This window comes from Leucoraja erinacea, chromosome 22 (assembly GCF_028641065.1).
Source record: "Leucoraja erinacea ecotype New England chromosome 22, Leri_hhj_1, whole genome shotgun sequence".
NCBI classification, from domain to species: domain Eukaryota; kingdom Metazoa; phylum Chordata; class Chondrichthyes; order Rajiformes; family Rajidae; genus Leucoraja; species Leucoraja erinaceus.
Genome location: NC_073398.1, coordinates 14,183,607 through 14,206,524, shown reverse-complemented (window position 1 = coordinate 14,206,524; position 22,918 = coordinate 14,183,607). Strand labels below are relative to the sequence as shown.

The following is a 22,918-nucleotide window of genomic DNA, read 5'->3' as shown; positions in this document are numbered from 1 at the left end:
AATCATAACTAAGAATTGATACTCCATCAAAATGATACTCCATCAAAACATTTTCCATGGTCAAAGAGAAGCTTTAATTTACATCGAAGTATTAGTGCAACATTGATAAGGCACATATTTATTGCCCGCACAGAGTCACCTGAGATGGTGGTAGGAACTGTACTTCAACTTTAGTCCATGTGGGCAACCTGCTCCTGCAAGTTGTTAGCTAAAGTATTCCAGGATCTTGACTATGCATCTATCATAGAATAATGATAGATGCCAGAGGTGAGGTAGCGAGAACCCGAAGGTGATCGTATTCCATAGAAACAGAAATGCATAAGAGCAGTAGTCCATTTGGGCCTGCTCTCCAATTCAACACAAACATAGCAGATCAACCATGTGACTGCCATGTTCTCACCTGCTCTGCATATCCCTCCTTTCTTTTTGGTATTATGAAGTATATCTGTGTTCTTGAAGTTATTCAATGATTTGGTCTCCACAGCCTTCTGTGGTACAGTATTTCACAGCCTTCTGTGGTACAGTATTTCACAGGTTTATGAAATTTCTCCTGAACTGGATTCTAAATGGCACACCCTATTCCTGCAGCTATGGTCCCTAATTCTGGACTTTCCGACCATTGGGAACATCTTCCCTGTATCAGGTCTTTCCAGTTCTATTAGAATTTTATAGCTTTCTATGAGATCCTTCTCATTCTTCTAAACTGCAGTGCAATAATCAAACTTTGGACACACCAGTGGGCTAATCCTTCAACGACTCTTCTTTTAACTCCTCTCACTTTCTTCAAGTTAAAGGTATAGCCATGGGCAGTCGCAAGGACCCTGTCCTTGTTCTATTTGTACAGTGGCACAAAGCCCCAACTCTTTCTCCGCTACATCAACAACTGCATCTGAGCTGCCTCCTGCACCCATGAGGAACTCATTGATTTCATTATTTTTACCACTAACTTCCAACCAGCCCTCAAATTTACTTGACCTATGTCTGACCCCTCTCTCGGTATCTCTGTCTCCATCATAGCATTGAATTGAACATTTTTATTAGCCAAGTATGTACACATACAAGGAATTTGCCTTGGTGCTTTGCTCGCAAGTAACAACACGATATACAGTAGACAATTAAAAATTAAACATTCTAACTTAAACATAGAAACGTAGAAACTAGGTGCAGGAGTAGGCCATTCGGCCCTTCGAGCCTGCACCGCCATTCAATATGATCATGGCTGATCATCCAACTCAGTATCCTGTACCTGCCTTCTCTCCATACCCCCTGATCCCTTTAGCCACAAGGACCACATCCAACTCCCTCTTAAATATGGCCAATGAACTGGCCTCAACTACCTTCTGTGGCAGAGAGTTCCAGAGATTCACCACTCTCTGTGTGAAAAATGTTTTTCTCATTTCGGTCCGAAAGGATTTCCCCTTTATTCTTAAACTGTGACCCCTTGTCCTGGACTTCCCCAACATCAGGAACAATCTTCCTGCATCTAGCCTGTCCAACCCCTTAAGAATTTTGTAAGTTTCTATAGGGGGGTTGCATGTAAGGTCACTGGGTCATAGGGATTGACGCAAGGAGCCGCTCAATCCACCTGGAGGACATCCGTCACTTCCGGTATATGTTATTAATGCAAGAAACACGTACTTTCCTACCTGTTAAAAAACGCCAAAATGTTGAATTTTTGGGCTGAAAAAAATTGTGGGAGTCGGGGTAAGTGTGAGAGACATGTACCCAAATTCCAAAAGTGAAGCGAAATGAAGGTATAGAGAAGCGAGAACTGAAGGGACTACAGCAGCTAAAGTGCTTGGTAAACATTGGCCGTGCAGATATTGGAATTGAAAATATTGGGAATTATCGCGTTTGCTCACTGCATTTCATCAACAGTAAGGCATTATTTGTGTTTTTTCTTGATTCCTTTGGTACCTAAAAATTCTCAGGTGATAAAGCTGGCTGTAAATTTTTCTTCAAATGCATTTTCATTTTGTATGTAGAAACCCACTTGGGAACCATGGGCGATTTAAAAAAAATTATAGCCAGATTTATCACTTCTGAAACTTTTTAGATGCCAAAGGAATCAAGAAAAAACACAAATAGTGCCTTAGTTGATGAAATGCAGTGAGCAAACGGCCAATGTTCGCTAAGCACTCTGTCTGTTGTTGTCCCTTCAGCTCTCGTTTCTATCTACCATCATTTCTCCTCACTTTTGGAATTCTGAAGTATGCTAAATGTCTCTCATGCTTATCCCGATTTCCATAATTATTTACAGCGCAAAAATTGACAATTTCAGCGGGTTTTAACGGGCCTGCTATGTTGGAAACAATGGTAAGTGCCTACCTGCAGTTCATCGTGTGTACTCCATTTGGAGTAGCGTAGCAACAGTACGGGTCATGGGTCGTGACCCGACTGCCGTGAAACCTCCCTATAAGATCCCCCCTCAATCTTCTAAATTCTAGCGAGTACAAGCCGAGTCTATCCAGTCTTTCTTCATATGAAAGTCCTGACATCCCAGGAATCAGTCTGGTGAACCTTCTCTGTACTCCCTCTATGGCAAGAATGTCTTTCCTCAGATTTTGAGACCAAAACTGTACACAGTACTCCAGGTGTGGTCTCACCAATACCCTGTACAACTGCAGTAGAACCTCCCTGCTCCTATACTCAAAAATGTGAAGAATTAAATAAAATACCAGAGCATTTTTGTCTTTTCATCTCTAGCCTTTGCCCAACCATCTGCTATGAACCCCCCCCCCCCCCCCCTCCCCCTTTTGCTGTATTCACTGATCACTTGCCAGGCTTTGCCCCACCCCCCTTTCACTCCAGCTTTCTCACCCCTGCTAAAATCAGTTTGAAGAGGCTTCCCGAACCAATACTTCACCAACCCGTGTTTTCCAGAGAGGCTGCCTGACCCACTGAGTTACTCCAGCACCCTGCGTCTTTTCATGGTGAACACATCACGCCCATTGTTGAATACATCAGCGTACAGGCAATCACCTGAACTTTAACGTTCTGTTCATCTTCAAGATTCAGAACCTCTTCACTTATTAGGTGGTCCATAATGTACGAGGTCTTGATATCTTGCTCAAGTGCAGAGCGATTTCTCAACAAACAACTTCGGGTCCGTTCCTCCATGCTTGCTGTCTGGAACAGATTTAATGAAATCATGAATATTAAACTAGAAAAGCTGAAATCTTCAATATTAAAATGAAACTTGGCAAATGTAATAATGTGTTATCTGCGAACAAGATTAAACTATTTAATTAGTATTTTTCATGCTTCACGTTTGAAGATTATTTCCTGAAAACGATGACACAATCATTAAGAGTCAGAAATATTCTTGGATTTTATTTTTTAATTTTTACATTTAAAATTGAACTGTAATAAACTTTAGCACCTTCTAACCTTTGTTTGAATGTGATTGCCAACTGTCATAAAAAATGTAACTTTATATAGGATGTAGAACACACAGCATAGGAAAAAAACCCTTCAGCTTGTCATGTCTGTACCACAATTGAGGTCTACTTAAATATATTCCTTCTGCCCGCACGTGCTCCATATCCCTCAATTTCCTGCATATTCCTAAGTCTATCTAAAAGCCTTTTCAATGCCACAATTGTATGCTTCCACCACCACCACCCCTGCAGTGCGTTCTCGGCACCCACCACTCACTGTGTAAAATAACACATGTCCTTTGAAATCTTACCCTTTTGGCTTCATTGCCACACCTAGTATTTGAAAATTCCTTCTAAATTCCAGTGAATACAAGCTCATTCAACCCATTCTTTCCTCATATGGAGGAAAGTCCCGCCATCCTGGGAATTAACCTGGTGAACCTACGCTGCACTCCCTCAATAGCAAGAATGTCAAATTAGGAGGCCAAAACTGCACGCAATATTCCAGGTGTGGTCTCATCAGGCTCCTGTCCAACTGCAGTAGGACCTCCTTGTCCAACTGCAGTAGGACCTCCTAAACTAAAATCCTCTCGCAATGAAGGCCAACATGCCATTAGCTTACTTCACTGCCTGCTGTACCTGCATGCTTACTTTCAGTGATTGATGTAATGAGAAAAATAGCCAATTAACATTATGGAAAAACTTGGAAATACAAGGGAGTTGCAATATCAGTCGTTTGGAAGTAGAAAGAAAGGGTACTGAGTTACATCAGGAGTTATCATGAAATTTCCCCATTAAAGTTGCCACAGATAACTGAACTAATCCACAACCAATGTATCCCAGTGGTCTGAGTGTCCCACAACAGAGATATGTAGCACAATGACCTCCTTGATGCAACTCATAATTAATCCTATAAACAATTCAGGAGAGACTGAATTACTCACTCATTAGAACAGAGCAACTGTATGCAGATGTCCATTTATATTAACAATGTAGTCAATGGGAAGCTATACAAGTGCACAAGGATAAATGTAAAGAGGGAATTACTGACAAAGTAAATGGCAGCATAGGTGAAGTAGCAAGTGAAGAAGCTAAATAGCAGAAATATCCCCATAAGCCATAAGGCCAAACGGCCAGATTCTGTTCCATAAGTCCTGAGAAAGACTAAATCTATTTAAGGATACAAGATGGGAATAGGAATAGGCCCCTTGAGCTCCTCCCGATTAAGTACATGGCTGATTTGTCTGCAATTTCAACACCACATTTCTGCCTAACAATCTTTCACCATCCTGCTTATCGAGAAACTAACTCTGCCACCCCTGCACTTTGAGAAAGAAAGTTCCAAAGAACCTTGTGAAACTCGCAGGGAAAAGATTGTCATAGGTTTGAATTAATTGAATAACTCCTTGTTCCTAAACAACAACCCCCTGGTTCTAGATTCCCCAACAAGGTGAAACATACTGTCCACATTCATCATGTAAAAAACTTCAGGACATTGTATAATCATAGAACACATAGCACAGGAACAGCCGAAGGGCACACAATGTCTGTGCCAAATCGGGTTGCCAACTGTCCCGTCTTAGCCGGGACATCCCGTATATTGGGCTAAATTGGTTTGTCCTGTACGGGACTGCTCTTGTCCCGTATTTGACTTCTACTACTCGGGTCGAGGGGACAGTCGGGTCGGAGAACCATGTCCGGCCCCCCCTTATCCGTCCCGACGTAGTGCAGCCCATTGAATGCAGCAGCACCTCGCACGTGGCGCTCTTGGTCAGCAGTCTGGTCAGCTGTCCGACCTTCGAATCTTCGCTTACCGCCGACACCACCACCCCTCCTCCTCATGACCGATCATCGGTTCACGAGTTGGATGGGGTGCTGGACTTTGCGCGTGATGTCGCGCGGCCTGGGCCAAAACCCCTCAGCTAGCCCACCGGCTGGGCTTTGGGGGCAGTCCAGCACCACGGGCCAACTCATCATTCACCCAGCCACGGCCGAGTCGGTCAACAAATTGCCATCGGAAATTTGTCTCTCATTTTGACCTTTTGTCCCCATTTGGGAATGAGAAAGTTGGCAACCCTATTGCCAAACATGATGCCAGATGAAACTTATCTCCGCTGCCTGCATGTGATCCACATCCCTCACTGCTTAGGTGTCTTTTTACAATACTGCACACAATAATGTGACAAAGGGTGTCAAATGTCAAATTCCTTCAAAAAAGGTTGACAAGCACTTTATTGGGTGCATGACTAACATGGTATGGACAAAAAAATAAGTAAAAATAGCATATTGATGGCAAGTTTCCGAAAATGGCATCAGAATACACAAATACATTTTGTGTAACGGTTGTCACGTGATGTCCACCACTGACCTGGTTGGCACAGTAGGTGCACGTATTTCTTATTCCTTTCTATGTTTATGAATACCACATGGAACAATAAAATTGCAAACACGTTTCTACTTCATTCGCCTGTTCATGTAGTAGAATACTGCATCCATCTGAGTGGACACCACAACGCGCTTTATACATCAAACACACAAATATACGTTGCGGTGGACACTCAAAAGTTTGGTGTCCCCGAAAATGAACGTTAAGTTATTAGCGAAAACCAAACATTTTCACCAATGTGATCAAAACAGTACATTACCTTATGGATTTGAGCTATATCGATGGACGATGATTCGTCAGAAGGTTTGATTTGGGATGATTTTTTAGTAAATAAAATGTCTCTGTAACAGTTGTCGTGGAGCTTCCAGAAATTGACACGAAGGAATGAAGTTAGAGACTTGGTCGATACGAAAGGTAAACAAGAGACAGTGTGTTGCCAAAGTGAAGATTGGCTTAGTTTCTTAGTTTTGATGACCAATTTTTGTCCAATTTTTTTTATTGATTTAAAAAAGTCGGAAAATATATTGTATACAGTCGTTGCATTTTTGACACCACTGTAGCGGGCGCGTGAGAGAACCCAGAATGAAGGCGAGGAGCCAGGCAAATTCAGTAAAGGTTTTAATGAGCACAGCACACTACTCTCCGCTTCAGTGAGAGATTGGAGACTGGTCTCCCGCCAGAAATCCTTGCTCTAATCTTCATAGCTGGGAGCCTCCCCTGGACCAGTCCATCAAGTGCAGAGGGGGATGCACCAGGGAGCAGCCTACTACTCAGGAACCGCCACAGGACCCCCCCAACCCCAAGAACCGGAGGCAGGAAACAGACAGATGGACGTACGATATGACCAGCCTGTGTGGGCAGCATGGCAGACGCAGGAACTGGAGACAGACTACCAGGCTAAGGTGGCGGCGCGGGCGCTTGGGGAAAGGGCCGCAATGGAGGGCAACCCCGAGGGCGAGGCCACACAAGTAGCATCGGCTGGCTGATGTTTACATGTGCCGGCTTCAGCCGCGCAACGGAGACCATCTCATGACGACCACCCATGTCCAAAAAAGTGGAAGAACCATGCTCGAGGACCTTGAATTGTCCTTCGTACGGCCGCTGACGGGGCGTCCCGTGTGCGTCCCGACTCAGGAAAACAAACGGGCAGTCCTAGTAAGCAGAAGGAATGTGTGGCCTGAACGAACCATGGCGAGACGTCGGCACCAGTGCCAGCTTGCCCACCGTGTTGCAAAGCCGTTGGAGGGCGCTGATGGCTGCTCTGCCTGGCCCTGTGCTGATGGGATAAGCTCACCGGGCACGGTAAGCCGGGCCTCATACACCAACTCAGCTGAGATGGCCATGACCTCTTTAGGCGCGGTGCGGACACCCAGCAAAACCCACGGCAATGCGTCGACCCAGTCCGGGTCCGTGAACCGAGCCTTCAGGGCATCCTTGAGCTGGCGGTGGAAACGCTCCACCAGGCCGTTCGCCTGCGGATGATACGCCGCGGTGTGGTGCAGGTTAACCCTGAGAAGGCAGGCCATGGCCGACCACAGTCAGATGTGAACTGAGGCCCCCGGTCGGATGTAATGTCCAGCGGCACTTCGAATGGGGCAATCCAGAGGGATCATGAGTGCAAGGTGTCCGAATGCGGAAACACAAGTAACAAAGGTGGACGGTATAAAAGTTGGGAACTCGTATTGCCGCTGTATAAAACTTTGACTCAGTTATATATGGAGTACTGTGTGGTCACCACATTATATAAAGGATGTGGGGGATTTTAAGAGGATGCAAAAGATGTTTCTTGGGATGTTGCCTTGATTGGAGCGTATTAGCTACAAGGAGAGAATAGAAAAATGTGGATTGTTTTCTCTGGAGGATTGGAGGCTTGATAGGGGTATACAAGTTTATGAGAGCCATAAATTGGGGAATAGTCCAAGTCTTTTCTCCAAACTGGAAATGGTGCCGATGCTGTTTTGTAAGTTTTAAATAAAGTGTACAGTTGGGGAGGTTTACAGAAGAATAACAAGAACGCAACTCCTGCATGACACCTGCATCCAAATTCACCATTCCAAAATGATATTGGTCACCCAAAACAAACCAATACCCAAGAGGTTGCTTTAGAAGTGACAGATAGATACAATCTGAAGAAGGGTCTTGGCTTGAAACGCCACCTATTCCTTTTCTCCAGAGATACTGTCTAACCTGCTGAGTTTTTCCAGCTTTTTGTGTATATCTTCAGTGTAAACCAGCATCTGCAGTTCCTTCCTACATGTTTTAGTAGTGACATTTTGTGCTCTGCCAACAACAATGGTAGTTTTTAAGCGCGGCTTTAAATGGCCGCGGGACTTGTCAGCGCACTCCGGGGGCTCCAACATCAAGACCCGGAGCAGGGCCTTGCATCACCTGGCGCGGCTTTATAATTGCCGCGGGACTTATTTACCATCGCCCGCCGGGGACTTTGACTCTGACATCGGGAGGAGAACGAGGAGTGCAGGGGAGAGATACAACTTTGCCTTCCATCACAGTGAGGAGGAGATTCACTTGATGGATGTTCGTGTAAATTGTGTTGTGTCTTGGTTCTTCTTCTTGTTTGTATGACTGTAGAAACGAAATCTCGTTTGGACCAAATTTCGTTTGAACCTCTGGGTTCAAATGACAACAAATAAATTGTATTGTATTGTATTGTATTGGTATATTGACATCATAACACATCCAAAGGCAACGTAACTGCAGATCTCTCTGCTCTCCACGCTGTTTGTGCCCGTCAATAATGTCGTGGGCATGGGCTATACTTATAGACTTGGCCACATTGGAGTCTTCCAGGAACAACACTAGCACACCCCCTTCATTCAGTAGTAGTATTACAAGATTATTCTATGTTCACACACAACTCCAAACATTTAAATACTAATTCCGGGCACTCTACACTGCAGCACCAAAACAGTGTTGTATCATCAGACGTGTGGTTTTAGTTGAAATGTTAAACTGACAGTTGTTGTTGCTGAATGGGCTTTAAAAGATCCCATGAGCACGAATGAAAGGTATTTCTCCCAATGTTTTGTTGCAAGCTGAGACATCACTAAAGAAACTTTCCGAGTGTTGTTTGTAAATGCCCGCGAGAGGCTACAATTTAAAGGAGCAGCTGATTGAAATACAAGTTTCCCTTGAATAAGGAAGGTGGAGGAGGTTCCTACCTTCCTACCGGGAGCAGCGCAGGCCCACACTGACCCTCCTCGCTCGGGGTGCAATGCAAGAGGTGAATCCCCGGGACCGGGAAACTCACCCTGGGTGGGAGTCTCCCCGCCAGCCGGGAGCGGCCCGCTTCAGCCCGTCTCACGCCGCACCCCCACAGCCCGTTGCCGAGCCGAGCAGCACTGACTTCCTGGTGCATCCGTCCCTCCGCGCGCGTGCACGGGGCAGGGCGCGTCCCCGCAGTGACAGACCGGGCTGTAGGCGCGCGGGGGCGCGCATCCCGCTGACCCGGTGCTGGTGCGTTGGGAGCGTGTAACCGAGACTGGCTGCGTGGGACAACCACGGCAACAGGAGAAGGGAACTGTGCACGGTTGCAGCTCCTCTAGTATCTTTAGTTGCAAGCGCAGAAACAAAGAACTGCAGAAGCTGGTTAATAAGCGAGTTCGGTATTCCGACTGCGCATGCCCAGGTCATAGGTCACTGCACATAAACAGCCCTGGAAAGCAAAGATCTTATAGCGAAACTTCGCTATAAGATCTTTGCTGGAAAGTAGTGGACCTTCATTAATACCGTTTTTTCCAGCTTTGATTATTCTAGGTAAGAAAATACTGCATTCAAACTATGAAATTGTTAAAAAACTAAGATTGTTTTGTTGTTTTTATCGCTTTATTTTGCTTTGGTGAATGAGTGAGATCGTGCTCGTCTGTGGTTGGTGTCGGGTCCGGGTCTGTTGAGTTGCTGCTGGGCCGTCCCAGTCCCCTCCCGGGTGTCTCGTCCCTGTTCGGGGGCTTGATGCCGGCGCGGGGAGGAGGCTGAGTTGCTGCAGTGCTGTGTGTGTATGAGTTTTTAACAAAGGGACAATAAATACGACTATTTCATAGTTTGAATGCAGTATTTTCTTACCAAGAAGAATCAAAGCTAGAAAAAACAGAAGAAATGAAGGTTCGCTGCATTCCAGCAATGTTATGCATAGTGACTTTTGAGCTGGGCATAAGCAGTCGGAGTACCGAACTCGCTTATACGGAAAAGGACACAAATGCCTTTGAGGGGGAACGTTTCAGGTTGGGACCCTTCTTCAGACCGATTCAAAAGTTGTTTGCACACAGCAGAGCTCAGCGGCAGCGGGAGAGATGTTGTTGCACTAGTGGGTGGGCAAGGTTAAGGGCCTGTCCCACTGAGGTGACCTAATTTGCGAGTTTAGAAGAGTTTACTCTCGACTCAAACTCGCAGCATGATCGACACGTGGTCCTAGGAGGTCACTGGAACTCTCCTTCATTGTCGAGGGAAGTTCAGGCATTTTAATTGGCTCATTGAAGTTTTCAGGACCAAGGAAAACCAACCGATAATGTTAAATGCCCACTAAACTTCATTAAAATTTGTCTGGCTTCTTAAAAGTGTCTCCACTCCTTCTCTCCCCCCTCCGCGCTCTCTAAAGGATTTACCATACACTATGGCAGCCATCTTTTACCTGCCTGTTCATCGCAGGTGTGAATTTCAGACAGTGCTCCCCCGCTTTCCCTGGACCCCGCCTTTGCCATGTGTTTGTGTGTGTGTGTGTTGACGGTCGATCCAGCTCGCAGTTTCATCGCTGATGGTCGATCCAGCTCGAGGTTTTTCAGGCGAGTGTCCTCGAGCTTGAAGGTCGAAGCCAGTTGCTGAAAAGTCGTATTAGTGGGACAGGCCCTTTAGTCAGCTCCTTGTGGGTCGCTGTGGGAAGTTTCACCTGTTGCTCTGCCCCGACACACTTAGGATCTGTGGCATCTGAATGACCTGCCGTTTCTCTCCTGCTGTTCGTTTTTTTTAAAATAATTTAAAAATAGACTTTATTCAAGTAATAAATAAACACAATCCAGGAACCGAGGCAGCACCAAGCTTCAGTGCATCCCTCAGCACATACTCCTGCAGTCTGCAGTGGGCCAGTTGGCAACATTCCCAGATGGACATCCCGCTCCGCTGGGACGTCAACAAAGCTCGGACAGACCAAAGAGGTGAGTTCACCGAGTTGATGATTTTCCAGCAGCATTCGATGTCCGTCTCTGAATGCGTCCATGGGAACAGTCCATAAATCACAGAGACCTCTATGACAGAGGGGTACGGAATAAATCGTGACAGGGACTCTTGCAACCCTCTCCTGACTCGCTTTGCAAATCCACACTCTGCAAAGAGGTGGGCAGCCGTCCCGAGGGCAGCATGTATATATTTATAGCGTGGTATATGGACACACTGATCTGTTTTGTAGTAAATGCCTACTATTGACTGGAATCAGCTTATTGTGTAAAATCCTGTACTGAACATGAATTCCACCAGCTTGATTGTGTGGTCATTAAATAACCTTGAATCTTGAATGTTCTGTGTGTGGAAGCAAAGCAAGGATTTCATTGTCCTATCGGGGACACATGACAGTAAACTCACTTGAACTAGTGAGGTTCAGACGGTGCAGGATGGATTTGACTGGGAGGGCTCCCCTCACCACCAGCCAAGCCAGGTCTTAGTGCCTTTGCGCCCCACCCAAGGTTTCCGTGCAGTTCCCAGAGGTTTTTGTCAGTCTCCCTACCTGCTTCCAATACCTGCAACCTCCGGCAACCACCTGCACCTGGAAACGCTTGGAAACCTTGGGTGGGGCGCAAAGTCTCCAGAGGTTTCCGTTCAGGTTTCCTAAGTGGTACAGGGGCATAACTCTCACTTCCCTTTCCATTCACTTAGAGAGTTGAATTCTCATTGAGGCCCTTTTGTTGCATCATTGACTTCCGTTTTAGTGTGGAAATGTCAATCTTCCATTTGTTCTAAATGTTATCATCTTGACACCTCTTGTGTTGAAGGATACTATTGATGCACAGACCTCTGGTGTCGGATGAATGCAAATTCTCCCCACTTCACACCAGTTGAAGTTTGCAACCAGAACAGACCATTCAATGCACAGGCCAGAATTCAGTTGATTTTAAGTTTGCAACCAGGTCTTGGACTAATTGGATATTCATGAGATCTCCGTGTACATGAAAATTTCTCTAGCATAGAAGTTCATAGCTCTCCGAAAATAGTGATAACGATTGATCTGGTGGTGAAGGTGACATTGGGCATGCTTGGCTTCATAAGCGAATGCAAAGAGATAGGGTGTGTAAGAAAGAACTGCAGATGCTGGTTTACACCGAAGATAGATACAAAAAGCTGGAATAACTCAGTGGGACTGGCAGCATCTCTGGAGAGAAGGAATGAGTGATGTTTCGGGTCGAGACCCTTCTTTCGAAACGTCACCCATTCCTTCTCTCCAGAGACGCTGCCTGTCCCACTGAGTTATCCCAGCATTTTGCATTAATCAAAGATATAGGTTGTCTCATTTCAACTGTACAAAGCATTGGTCAGGTCCCACTTGGAGTATAGTATGCATTTCTGATCGCCACAACACAGGAAGGAAGTGATAGCAATTAGAAAGAGTGCATTAAAGACTCACCAGGATGTTGCCCAGAATGGTAGGCTTTACTTTATAAGGAGAGATTCGATAGGCTGAGTTAATTCACACTGGAACATAGGAGGCTGGGGATGACCTAACCAAGATTTATAAAAGCATGAGCAGCATGCATATTGTAAATAGTTGGAGCCTTTTTCCTAGGCTGGTGGAAACTAAAACTGAAATTTAAAGGCAGTGTTGGGAGCAATATTTTCACAAAGAGGGTGATGATTGTATGGGATGAGCTGCTAGAGGAAGTTGATACAATCATTATCTTTAAAAGGCATTTGGATAAGTATTTGAATATGGGAGTAGAGCGATATTGACCTAATGTAGGCAAATAGGATTAACATTGATGGGAATCAGGATTGGCACTGACAAGTTGGGTTGAGGGCCCAATTCTGTGCTGCATAACTTTATGACTCAAGGCAATTCAAGTATATAATTTTGATTTGAAGTTACATTTCTTCTGAACTAGTCTATTCCTGAACACTTCAAATTATCTCCTGTTCTTTGTGACAAGAGACTTAAGTAATGCATTTTTTTTCCTGCGCATTGCCTGCAGGAAGACTGCTTTTTAACTTTCAATTGAAGTATCAGAAAATTCATAAATCACCAAGGTATATCAGCGAACCTGAACGGTTCTTTTCTGAAGAATGATTATGTGAATGATCATAAAATATGTCACAGCCATCATTTTATCAGAAGAATTATGGAAAGTAGGTCAACAGGCAAATATCCCAGAAAGTCGAATGAACAAAGAAGTGACTCTTTTGGGCTGTGCAGGTAAAACTTTATCTTTTAAATTCTTGTTGAATCGTCAGGATAATTGCCAAGCAGTGATGTCTAAAGACCGGAAGAATGGAGTCATGCTGAAGAGTAAGAAGGCAACAAAGAAATAGTAGTAAAAACTCTGACGTCAAGGTTGTACTTGAAAAATATCATGAACTAATTAAAGAGCTTCTGCCAGTGACAGCAGAAGACCTTGCTATAAACAATGCCTATGGACAAAGAGACTGGATAGACTTGGTTTGTACTCGCTAGAATTTAGAAGAATGAAGGGGGATCTTATAGAAACGTACAAATTTCTTAAGGGGTTGGACAGGCTAGATGCAGGAAGATTGTTCCCGAGGTTGGGAAAGTCCAGAACAAGGGGTCACAGTTTAAGGATAAGGGGAGAATCTTTTAGGACCAAGATGAGAAAAACTTTTCTCACACAGAGTGGTGAATCTGTGGAATTCTCTGCCGCAGAAGGTAGTTGAGGCCAGTTCATCGGCTATATTTAAGAGGGAGTTCGATGTGGCCCTTGTGACTAAAGGGATCAAGGGGTATGGAGAGAAGGCAGGCACAGGATACTGAGTTGGATGATCAGCCATGATCATATTGAATGGCGGTGCAGGCTCGAAGGGCCGAATGGCCTACTCCTGCACCTAGTTTCTGTGTTTCTATGTAAGTAGGAGGCATAATTTGATTAAGTCATGCAGTGAAGCAATGATCACAGAACAGTCACCAAACAGAACAAGGATCAGTATTCCTCAGCATCAGGACAATTTAGTGGCGACTGGGAAATAAAAAATAAATCAGTAAAGCAAAACAACTAAATATTTCTGGTATGTTTTCAAATCTTTCATTCAATGGCAGCTCATGAAGCAATAAATAGTGTAAAAACTGAGTGTTAATTCAGTGCGAGTTAAACAAAAGTATGGTTGTCATGCAATATGTTCAAATTTAATTGGTTATGTCCTAGATATTTACAATTCATTTATATCTGTATACTAGGGTTAAATGTTCTGTGACACAGACCACAAGCTTCATACATTTGTGTGCACCAGCTATTATTTTATTGCACCAATTAATTTTCTTCTCATGTACATTCACTTGGCTGCTATGGGGGACATAGATATCGCATTGCTAACATTGGAAAAAGCAGAGGCCACACAAAAACCTTCCAAAGGTGATTACTCTTCTAAAGTAATGGACTTTAACAGAAAGCACATTTCAGATACCATTCAAAGCTGATGCTGGATGCTTAATAGCAACATATTTGTCTGATATCACAATGAAGAAGGGAATTATAATAAGGTTCAGTTACAGCCTAAAATAATAATGAAAGATTATAGAAAATTTAGCAAAAAACAGAAACAAAAAATAACCTTAACACATTTACCATGAAAATCATATTAAAAAAAAAATACAACTTAAAAGAAATGAACGCACTTAGAAGTATTTGAGGAATTAAAATGCATATTTAATTTATCAATCCATACGAAGAGATGTGCTGAAGTGGGTTAACATTTGTACCTCAAAAACACAAGAGGTAGATATCAAGGTTCCTTCAAAAGGTAACAAAGTTTACTAAAAATAAACCTTCATTACAAAATCTTAAAAAATGTCTCCTTCAGCAAATCACAGCTTACTGCAAGGATTAGGAAGAAAACACAGTGTATAGCAATGATTGGCCCTCCCCTGTTTTCATGGCATTTCCATTTTATACCTTTATGCAAGTTTCTTTTTAAACTTTGTCATCGTTAATAATCTATCAACAGAAGGGGTGGTGTGGATGGGGATAACTTTTCTCGAACATCCAATTGTTTTTCATATATCTGATAAGAAGCAGGGGTGAAGGATAGAACCTTTAGGTGTTATAGGTTCATCAGGTGCGATTTTCTGCAGAATACATTTCCGTCTTTCCTGCTGCAGCCAGAAGAGCATTTCCACTTTATCCCGTTGCATTTTCTCTATATACGGCCGGCCCTGTAAGCAAATGTTACATTGTTTGGTTGCAAATCATAGGCAAGTACACTCTCTACACAAATTAGCAGTCAGCTATAAAACTGAATAAAAACTAAATGAAAATAATTTGCCTGCCCTATTTTATCAACTTGATTAGTTGCTTAGTAATACACTGCAAAGCACTAATTTGATCTGGTGCTCTTGGTCCTTGCATCCTTTCACTCACAGATATGTAGCCCCCTTATACTGTACTTTAATGAAGACATTTGCTTTGGATACACACTGCAATGATGGGAAGCATCATCCTCTTGGTTGTTCCAGGAAACTGCACAAAGCCATAATCTCCAGGGCAAACGCACAGCAATAAAGTGTGGGGGCTGATGCTGGGCTGGGCGTGGTGAATGGTACAGCTGCTTAATGCTGAGATTCGAGACTCCGAGCTGCACCTGCTGTATACAGTGATTGTGGGTCGTTGCTGAGGACTGGCAACATGTGTGTGGCCAGACTACGCATATCCTACAGTACCTATAAGAGGTGATGAAATCTGCCAACTCTTCAGCTTTCCCAGATCTTAAGACATCAGTCTAGTAACAATTTCAATGGTGGTTGCTGGCCTTTGCACTGTAGAAATGTCTTCAGGTTGGAGAAAGATGTGTACCCACAAATACAATAGTTCAGCAGCTTCCATTGTGGAAAGGACAGCTGGGGTGCATCTATGACCCCCACATCCCAGGGCTGAACAACTGCACCACTTTCTCCAGTCTGACCAATACCAGGTCTTACAAGGTAGCCTTTCTACTACACCGAGCCATGGGTGATTGATTGATACAGTTGTTGTCGCAAAGCGTAGGAGGGATATGTGCTCAGTTCCCAGTGCAGCAGCAAGAAGAGGAGGAGTCTACCACAGGTTCCCAGTGCAGCAGCACTTCAGGTAGAGAATCTTTCACTATAGAATGCTAAAATGACCCCTCTTAGTTCTGATTCCATTGGCGCTCTCAGCATCCTGAGTATTAAACAAGGTATCAGTACACATAAAATGTTAAAAGACATATCTAACCATATTGACAAAAGGTTATGGCATTTCAAGTACAAATACTCACATTCCCACAAAAATCTGCGATTGAACACCCTTACCTTGAAAGTGACAACATCCTTAAAACTGACTTTAATCTTCATTAAAATTTTAGACAATTGATTTTCAATTTTTGTTAAGTCGGAATAAAACCGATCCCTCCTTCTGGACTCCTTTAACCTCAGTGTTGAGGTGCCCTTGTAACCTGTGAAACAAATTACAAAATATAGGATCACCACCAGTTTTCTCCAGGAAAGTAGAAAATATTCCACATCCAAGGGAAGATCTAATGTCATAAACCATATCCATGGACTTTCCCAGAGCAGTAGGAAGATCAGTCAGCCAACATGTATAATCTGTTCACTGTGAGAGCAATTTAAAATTAGTCACTACCTCCTCCACCACCCCTGCCAAGCCTAGCTCAGCCAGAGCCTTCCTTCCAAGGCTTCAAAAATGTATCCAATTAATTACATTAAAGACGCAACAAATTCTGAAGGGCTTTTCACGGAAATAAAGAATCCTTCAAAACGGTGTTCGTAATACACACATGTGGGATGAACCTTCTTCAAAATTCCACAACAGGCCTTTGTTGTCAACAAGTGACTCCCTCACTCACCTACCTTTTTCAAAGAACCGGTTAGGGTTGGATGCAAATCTTTCAAAATTTTCAAGTTTGGACAAAACACATTCTCTTTCTTGAATCAGTCTGACAGCATTTTCCCACGTATCCAGCGCCTGAGGAAAACAGAAATATTATTTGTTCTCACTATAGCATTCCAAATGAACTTGATCTAAAAAATGTTTGGGCAATAATAGCACCAATAAATGTGTGTGTAGTCAAAAAATTATAAAGCAGAAAAAAAACATTAGATCACCTTCATCCCAAGGTAATCTAATAACTTCTACCATTTCCTACTACAGGTATTAATTTAATTCCCTCTTGTCAGTGATGGGACTTTAAAGGTCTTATTCCAAATGGCCTACTGAAGCTCAATATTAGTCAAGTCTGTCCCTGGATTCCTCTTCATCGTCTTGGCATGGTAATAATGATTTATAATGTTTGATAGAAGAGAAAAAGTTTCATAGAAATAGAGGGGAAAATTGAGAGGGGAAAAGGGAAAAGAAGGGAATTGGAGACTGATGGATGAAGAAACTGAAGGATTAGCAATCATAATTAGATGGGAGAGCACAGTCAGAAGTATCATGTGATAAAGCAATACTGAGGCCACAGGTTGTGAATTTTTGTGGAATGCAGCAACTGATTGGAAATGGAAAATAAGTCAGGTCATTTATGGAAAAACAAGTTAAAGCTATGGATTGCAATAAATCAGCAAAGGGGCACTAGAGAGGCAGGCCTGTCCCGCTTACAAATAAAAAAGGATAAAGAGACGAGACCAGTCACACCACGCTAGGCAGGTGTGGGGAGAGATGTCAAACAAGGCATCTAGATCAGGGTCCTGGCTTGACTAGTAATTACAAGGGGCAAGACTGAAGAGAGGCTTGATTTATGAAAGGGAATCTCCAGGAAACCAAATAAAGCAACAAAACCATAAAAGAATCAATTAGTTCTACAGAATGCTGGAATAAATCAACAGGTGAAACAGTATCTCTGGAGAACACAATTTGGTTTGAAGCCCTTCACAGAGAGGGTGTGTGCGCCACATGCGCGCGCGCGTGTTGTGGAAAGCAATAGGTCGACACAGGAAGGGGGGGGTGGTTGTTGGTAGACACATGGTTGGAACAAAGGCCAGGAGAGCAGGTGTGAGACAGACTGATTGAAGAATTGGAAATTGTGAAGCCAGAGGAAGGAATGTAGGAGGGGGAAGGGAGGGGGGGAGAAAGGAGGTTATTTCAGGTTATGTAAAATTGTAGAATTCAATGTTAATACCGAAGATAGACACAAAAAGCTGGAGTAACTGGATCAGACGGCAACTCTGGAGAAGAGGAATAGGTGACGTTTCGGGTCAAGACCCTTCTTCAGACGTTCATAACGTTGGGTTGAAACGGTTACTGAGTCTACGCTTGGTCTTCCCAAAGTACAAGAAGCGAGACCAAGCATAGTCTCCTGTATATTGGCGAGACCAAGCCTGGTCACAGAACATTTGTGCTGAGTTTGCCAGGGCTTTCTGGATCTCTCGGTGGCCAAACATTTAACTCCCCTTCCCATATTGACATTACTGACCTGGGCCCCCTCCATTGTCTGAGTGAGGCGACATGCAAATTAGAGGAACAGCACCTCAATTTGACTTGGGTAGCTTACATCCCAACGGTATGAACATTGAATTCTCCAAATTTCGATAAGCCATAACCCCTCACTCACTCCCTTTTCTTTCACACACTGTCCCTTTCTCCCCACCTCCTCCTTTGTGCCCCACTTGGACTCACACCTATTCCTTTCTTTCCCCCTCTCACTACATTCTTTCCTCTGGCTTCACAATTTCCATCTCTTCAATCAGTCTGTTACACACATATTGCTTTAATCTATGGCTTAGTTCCACCCATCTGCTTATCATATCCCCCTTCAACTGGGTCCACCTATTACTGCTGCGCTTTGTCCTACCTCTCCTCTCGTCCAGTTTTTTTCCCCCCACTCCCTTACAAGAAAGGGTCCCAATCCATAATGTCACCTATTCATGTTCTCCAGTGATGCTGTCTGACCACGAGATACTCGAGCACTTTGAGTAAACCAGCAATTGCAGTTCCTTGTTTCAACAAATAGTTGAAACTGTTATTTAACAGAAAGCAAACATGGAAATTTAAACTGCTCAACAGCAGCACAAGATGGCTAGAGCTAGCAACTGCAATCAAATCCAATGTAGTTATTTCTTAATGGGTTGGAATATTTTAGATGGACTGATAAATTCTTCAATAGCAAAATTATACTTGGTACTGTGTGGTTCTTATGTCTAAAGTATGTTTAAAGTCTTGGTTGAATTAAGCCACATATTTTATATACATACCATGTAAACTTGGCGCCAGTGTTTTTGCGAGCTGTACTTAATGGCCATATCAAGACGTTCTTTATCAGGGACATGCAGTATAATCCAAATACGTTGAAGTCTTAGCTGTAGTTCTGCTATATCTTCCAAGTCCAGTCTTTTCCCAAGCTGTTTCTGAACCCTTAATTTTTCCTAATATCGGTGTTGTGCAATGAATAAACAAAAACATATGTATATTGAATGTGCTTTGTACAGATTTAAAATATATTACTTCCTAAAAAGGTGCATAGACTAGATCTACATTTAACCCTCCTTCCCCAATCTATCATTTTTTCTCTTCTCTCTCTTTCCTACTTCCACGCTGCTTGATTTTCTTCGGTAGATAAAAAATGCTGGAGAAACTCAGCGGGTGAAGCAGCATCTATGGAGTGAAGGAATAGGTGATGTTTCGGGTTGAGACCCTTCTTCAGAGAGGCCGAAGAGAGGGGCACAGAGAGAGGCTGGGGGGTGGAAGAGGGGATGGAGAGAGAGGGGGGGGGGGGGGGGGAAGAGAGAGAGGGGCCCGGGGGAATGGGAGAGAGGCCTGGGGGAGTGGGAGAGAGGCCTGGGGGAGTGGGAGAGAGGCCCGGGCGAGTGGGAGAGAGGCCGACAGCGTCTTTTGAATAACGGGGGGGGGGAGGAGGGAGAGGGGGGGGGGGGGGGGGGGTTACGTCACTCGCAGCGCGAGCAAGACAGCAGGCATGCAGATCCATTGTGACGTCATCAGGAAAACACACACACACACGATCTCCCAGTTGCTCAGAACATCAACTGCCCCTCCAATTCCCAATCTGACCTTTCTGTCCTGAGCCTCCTCCATAGTCAGAGTGAGGCCCAGTGCAAATTGGAGGAACAGCACCTCATATTTCGCTTGAGCAGCTTACACCCCAGCAGTATGAACATTGACTTCTCTAACTTCAAGTAACCTTTGCTTTCCCTCTCTCTCCATCCCCTCCCCTTTCCAGTTCTCCCACCAGTCTTACTGCCTCCGACCACATTATTATCTCTGTCCCACCCACTCCCCTGACATCAGCCTGAAGAAGGGTCTCATTCCTTCTCTCCAGAGATGCTGCCTGTCCTGCTGAGACTTCAGCATTTTGTGTCTACCTACAAAGTTGTTTGTTCTGCTTGGATTTTCCATTAACTGATCACAAACGTTAATGATCCTGCCTCCCCAGAAATGCCAGACTAAATTAGAGAATGCATTCCATCTTGGAGCTTTCATTCAGCCTAAACTTCTGCCATTCAACAGTCCAGGTGCACAAAAAATTTCACAGGCATCTGATTCCCCACCAATGGAGACTTTCCAGTAACATAAGTCTCAGGAGATTTCAAGCTCCAAGGGGATTCAATGATGGACCAATTTCAACTACCTAGTTACAAATATTGATTTTCAATAATTGGCATGCATCTCAACCCAGTGACCTGTTGGTAAATGGGTTTGAAAAACCAAACCAATATTTTCACGCAGATCAATACAAACAATGACGTTGTAATCATGGAAACAATCACAACGATCCCATGTTATTTCCGTACATGTATGAAACAGTTCCTCAGATGTGATAGCTAATTAATATTTCATGTTTGTTCTGATTGTAATATAGGCATCAACATCTAAAGGATGGTTGCAATATCAATAGCATACATTTCTAGATATACTTCAAGGTACAAAATATTACAATTACCTTTTCGTCAGTCATCTTACCTGAGCAGCTGCAAAATATAAACAAGAGTACAACATTGTTAATATAGTGAAATTCCAATTAAAAAATGACAGCATTATTAAATATTACATTATGGCAATAAGAAACAGATGTATCAGAATGTGTACCAAAATTGTCTGCAGTTTAGAAATACTTTCCAGAAATAAGCTGTTAATCATATTAAGTTTTAAAAATGACTGAATTTGATAGTCAGCAAATTACAATCATCTTAATAAAAGCAGGCAATAATGCAAACTAGAGGAAAGTCTGGAAAAAAAATCCAAGCATGTTTCTGTTATAGCTTTAATATCACAGTCGTGTATATCTACCCATGCCCTGAATTCATCTTCCTTCCCCATCAGAAATTTTCCAATAAATGAAGGTAGTTTAGGCTATCAGACCTTCCTCACTCGCTGTCCTGCATCTGCCTGTCCTACCGACTGAATTTAAAGAGAAAGTACATCATGGGTGGGATTGGTGGTATGGTTCAAACCAGAGGTATTTGCAGGTTGACTGTAGGTGTGGAGACCACAGGTGAGAGCCAGGAAACTGATATTTTGGCACAGTTCTGGACGAGATCAAAGAGATCCTCCACCCACAGTGGGAAAACTACCGAAGCAGGCACGTGGTAGTGAAATCATGAAAGAAATTGCATTTGAAGTGAATCGGAGAAAGTACGTTTCCAATACACAGATGCAATATTGCAATAAAGATTATTTCCATTCTCGTCTGATCAATATCAACCAATGACACCCTCCACTGCCAAACTTACAGACCATAACACAGTACCCTCCATAATGTTTGGGACAAAGACCCATCATTTATTTATTTGCCTCTGTACTCCACAACTTGAGATTTGCAATAGAAAAAAAATCGCTTATAGTTAAAGTGCACGTTGCCAGATTTTAATAAAGGCCATTTTTATACATTTTGGTTTCACCATGTAGAAATTAGATAGATAGATAGCCTTTTATTATCATTCAGAAATCTGAACGAAATTGCAGCAGTGTTTATACATAGTCCCCCCATTTCAGGGCACCATAATGTTTGGGACGGAGCAATGGCATGTAAATGAAAGTAACCATGTTTAGTATTTTGTTGCATATCCTTTGCATGCAATGACTTCTTGAAGTTAGCAATTCCGAGCTTTCTTATATCACTCGGGATCGTTTGACTTGTACACAGTCCTGGCCCTCAGTTCATCCATGGTTTCCATTTGGGGAACACTCGGATTGTCTTCTTCGGCAAACAGTCCTCTATGAACTCGCTGATGAAGTCACACGCATTAGCATACTAATTCAGGTTGGTCGCTGATTTTCTTAATATGGATCAGTGGCTCAGAGGCACAGTGGATCTTCATGGAATGAATGATACCCACCTGCTTTGCTGATATCAAGCATTGACCATCAATGTTTTCTGCATATAGTTTCACGCACACAATTGAATGCTCCCTGTACCACTGGAAATTCCTGAGATTTATAAGAATTCACACTCATGCGATCAATTGGCAGGTGCTCATTTCCATTAGACATAGACATAGATGCAGGAGGAGGCCATTCAGTCCTTCGAGCCAGCACCGTCATTCATTGTGATGTTGGCTGATCGGCCTCAATCAATAACCCGTGCCTGCCTTCTCCCCATATCCCTTGATTCCACTAGCCCCTAGAGCCCTATCTAACTCTCTCTTAAATCCATCCAGTGATTTGGCCCGTACTGCCCTCTGTGGCAGGGAATTCCACAAATTCACTACTCTCTGGGTGAAAAAGTTTTTTCTCACCTCAGTCTTAAATGGCCTCCCCTTTACTCTAACTCTATGAACTCTGAAGTGTTTGCTCACTGTCTAATACACACATGTTCTGCATTTTGAAACATATTGTTGATGAAGTACCCAGCAGCAACTCAGAGGTGCGAGAGAAATTTCTGCCCCGCATCACCTTCATGCCTGTTTTGTGTGAGTGAGCAGATCCTTTGAGAAGCAAAGTTGTTTTACATTGTGTGTCACTGCATTGCATATAGCAAAGCTGCAACCAGAAGATTCTCCAGT

At 43.5% G+C, this 22,918-nt stretch overlaps 2 protein-coding genes across 3 annotated transcripts in view; both read right to left on the bottom strand.

Moving 5' to 3' along the window:
- The window catches only part of apaf1 (apoptotic peptidase activating factor 1), a 92,470-nt gene extending 83,193 nt beyond the window's left edge, over window positions 1–9,277 (bottom strand). The window contains exons 1-2 of one of the 2 annotated variants that reach the window (XM_055652960.1): window positions 9,035–9,277; window positions 2,983–3,129 (exon numbers count right to left, since the gene is read on the bottom strand). In XM_055652960.1, the coding sequence (XP_055508935.1) occupies window positions 2,983–3,129; window positions 9,035–9,142 (255 nt within the window). In that variant the 5' untranslated portion in view covers window positions 9,143–9,277. Of the gene's footprint in view, window positions 1–2,982; window positions 3,130–8,945 lie in introns of both variants that reach the window. The other variant, XM_055652961.1, reaches the window with a different exon arrangement.
- Window positions 9,278–14,206: 4,929 nt separating this feature from the next.
- ccdc87 (coiled-coil domain containing 87) overlaps window positions 14,207–22,918 on the bottom strand; it is a 47,841-nt gene continuing 39,129 nt past the window's right edge. Inside the window, exons 16-20 of the mRNA XM_055652959.1 lie at window positions 20,877–20,884; window positions 19,154–19,324; window positions 16,814–16,928; window positions 16,256–16,398; window positions 14,207–15,142 (exon numbers count right to left, since the gene is read on the bottom strand). Coding sequence (XP_055508934.1) covers window positions 14,984–15,142; window positions 16,256–16,398; window positions 16,814–16,928; window positions 19,154–19,324; window positions 20,877–20,884 — 596 coding nt within the window. The 3' untranslated portion in view covers window positions 14,207–14,983. The remainder of the gene's footprint in view (window positions 15,143–16,255; window positions 16,399–16,813; window positions 16,929–19,153; window positions 19,325–20,876; window positions 20,885–22,918) is intronic.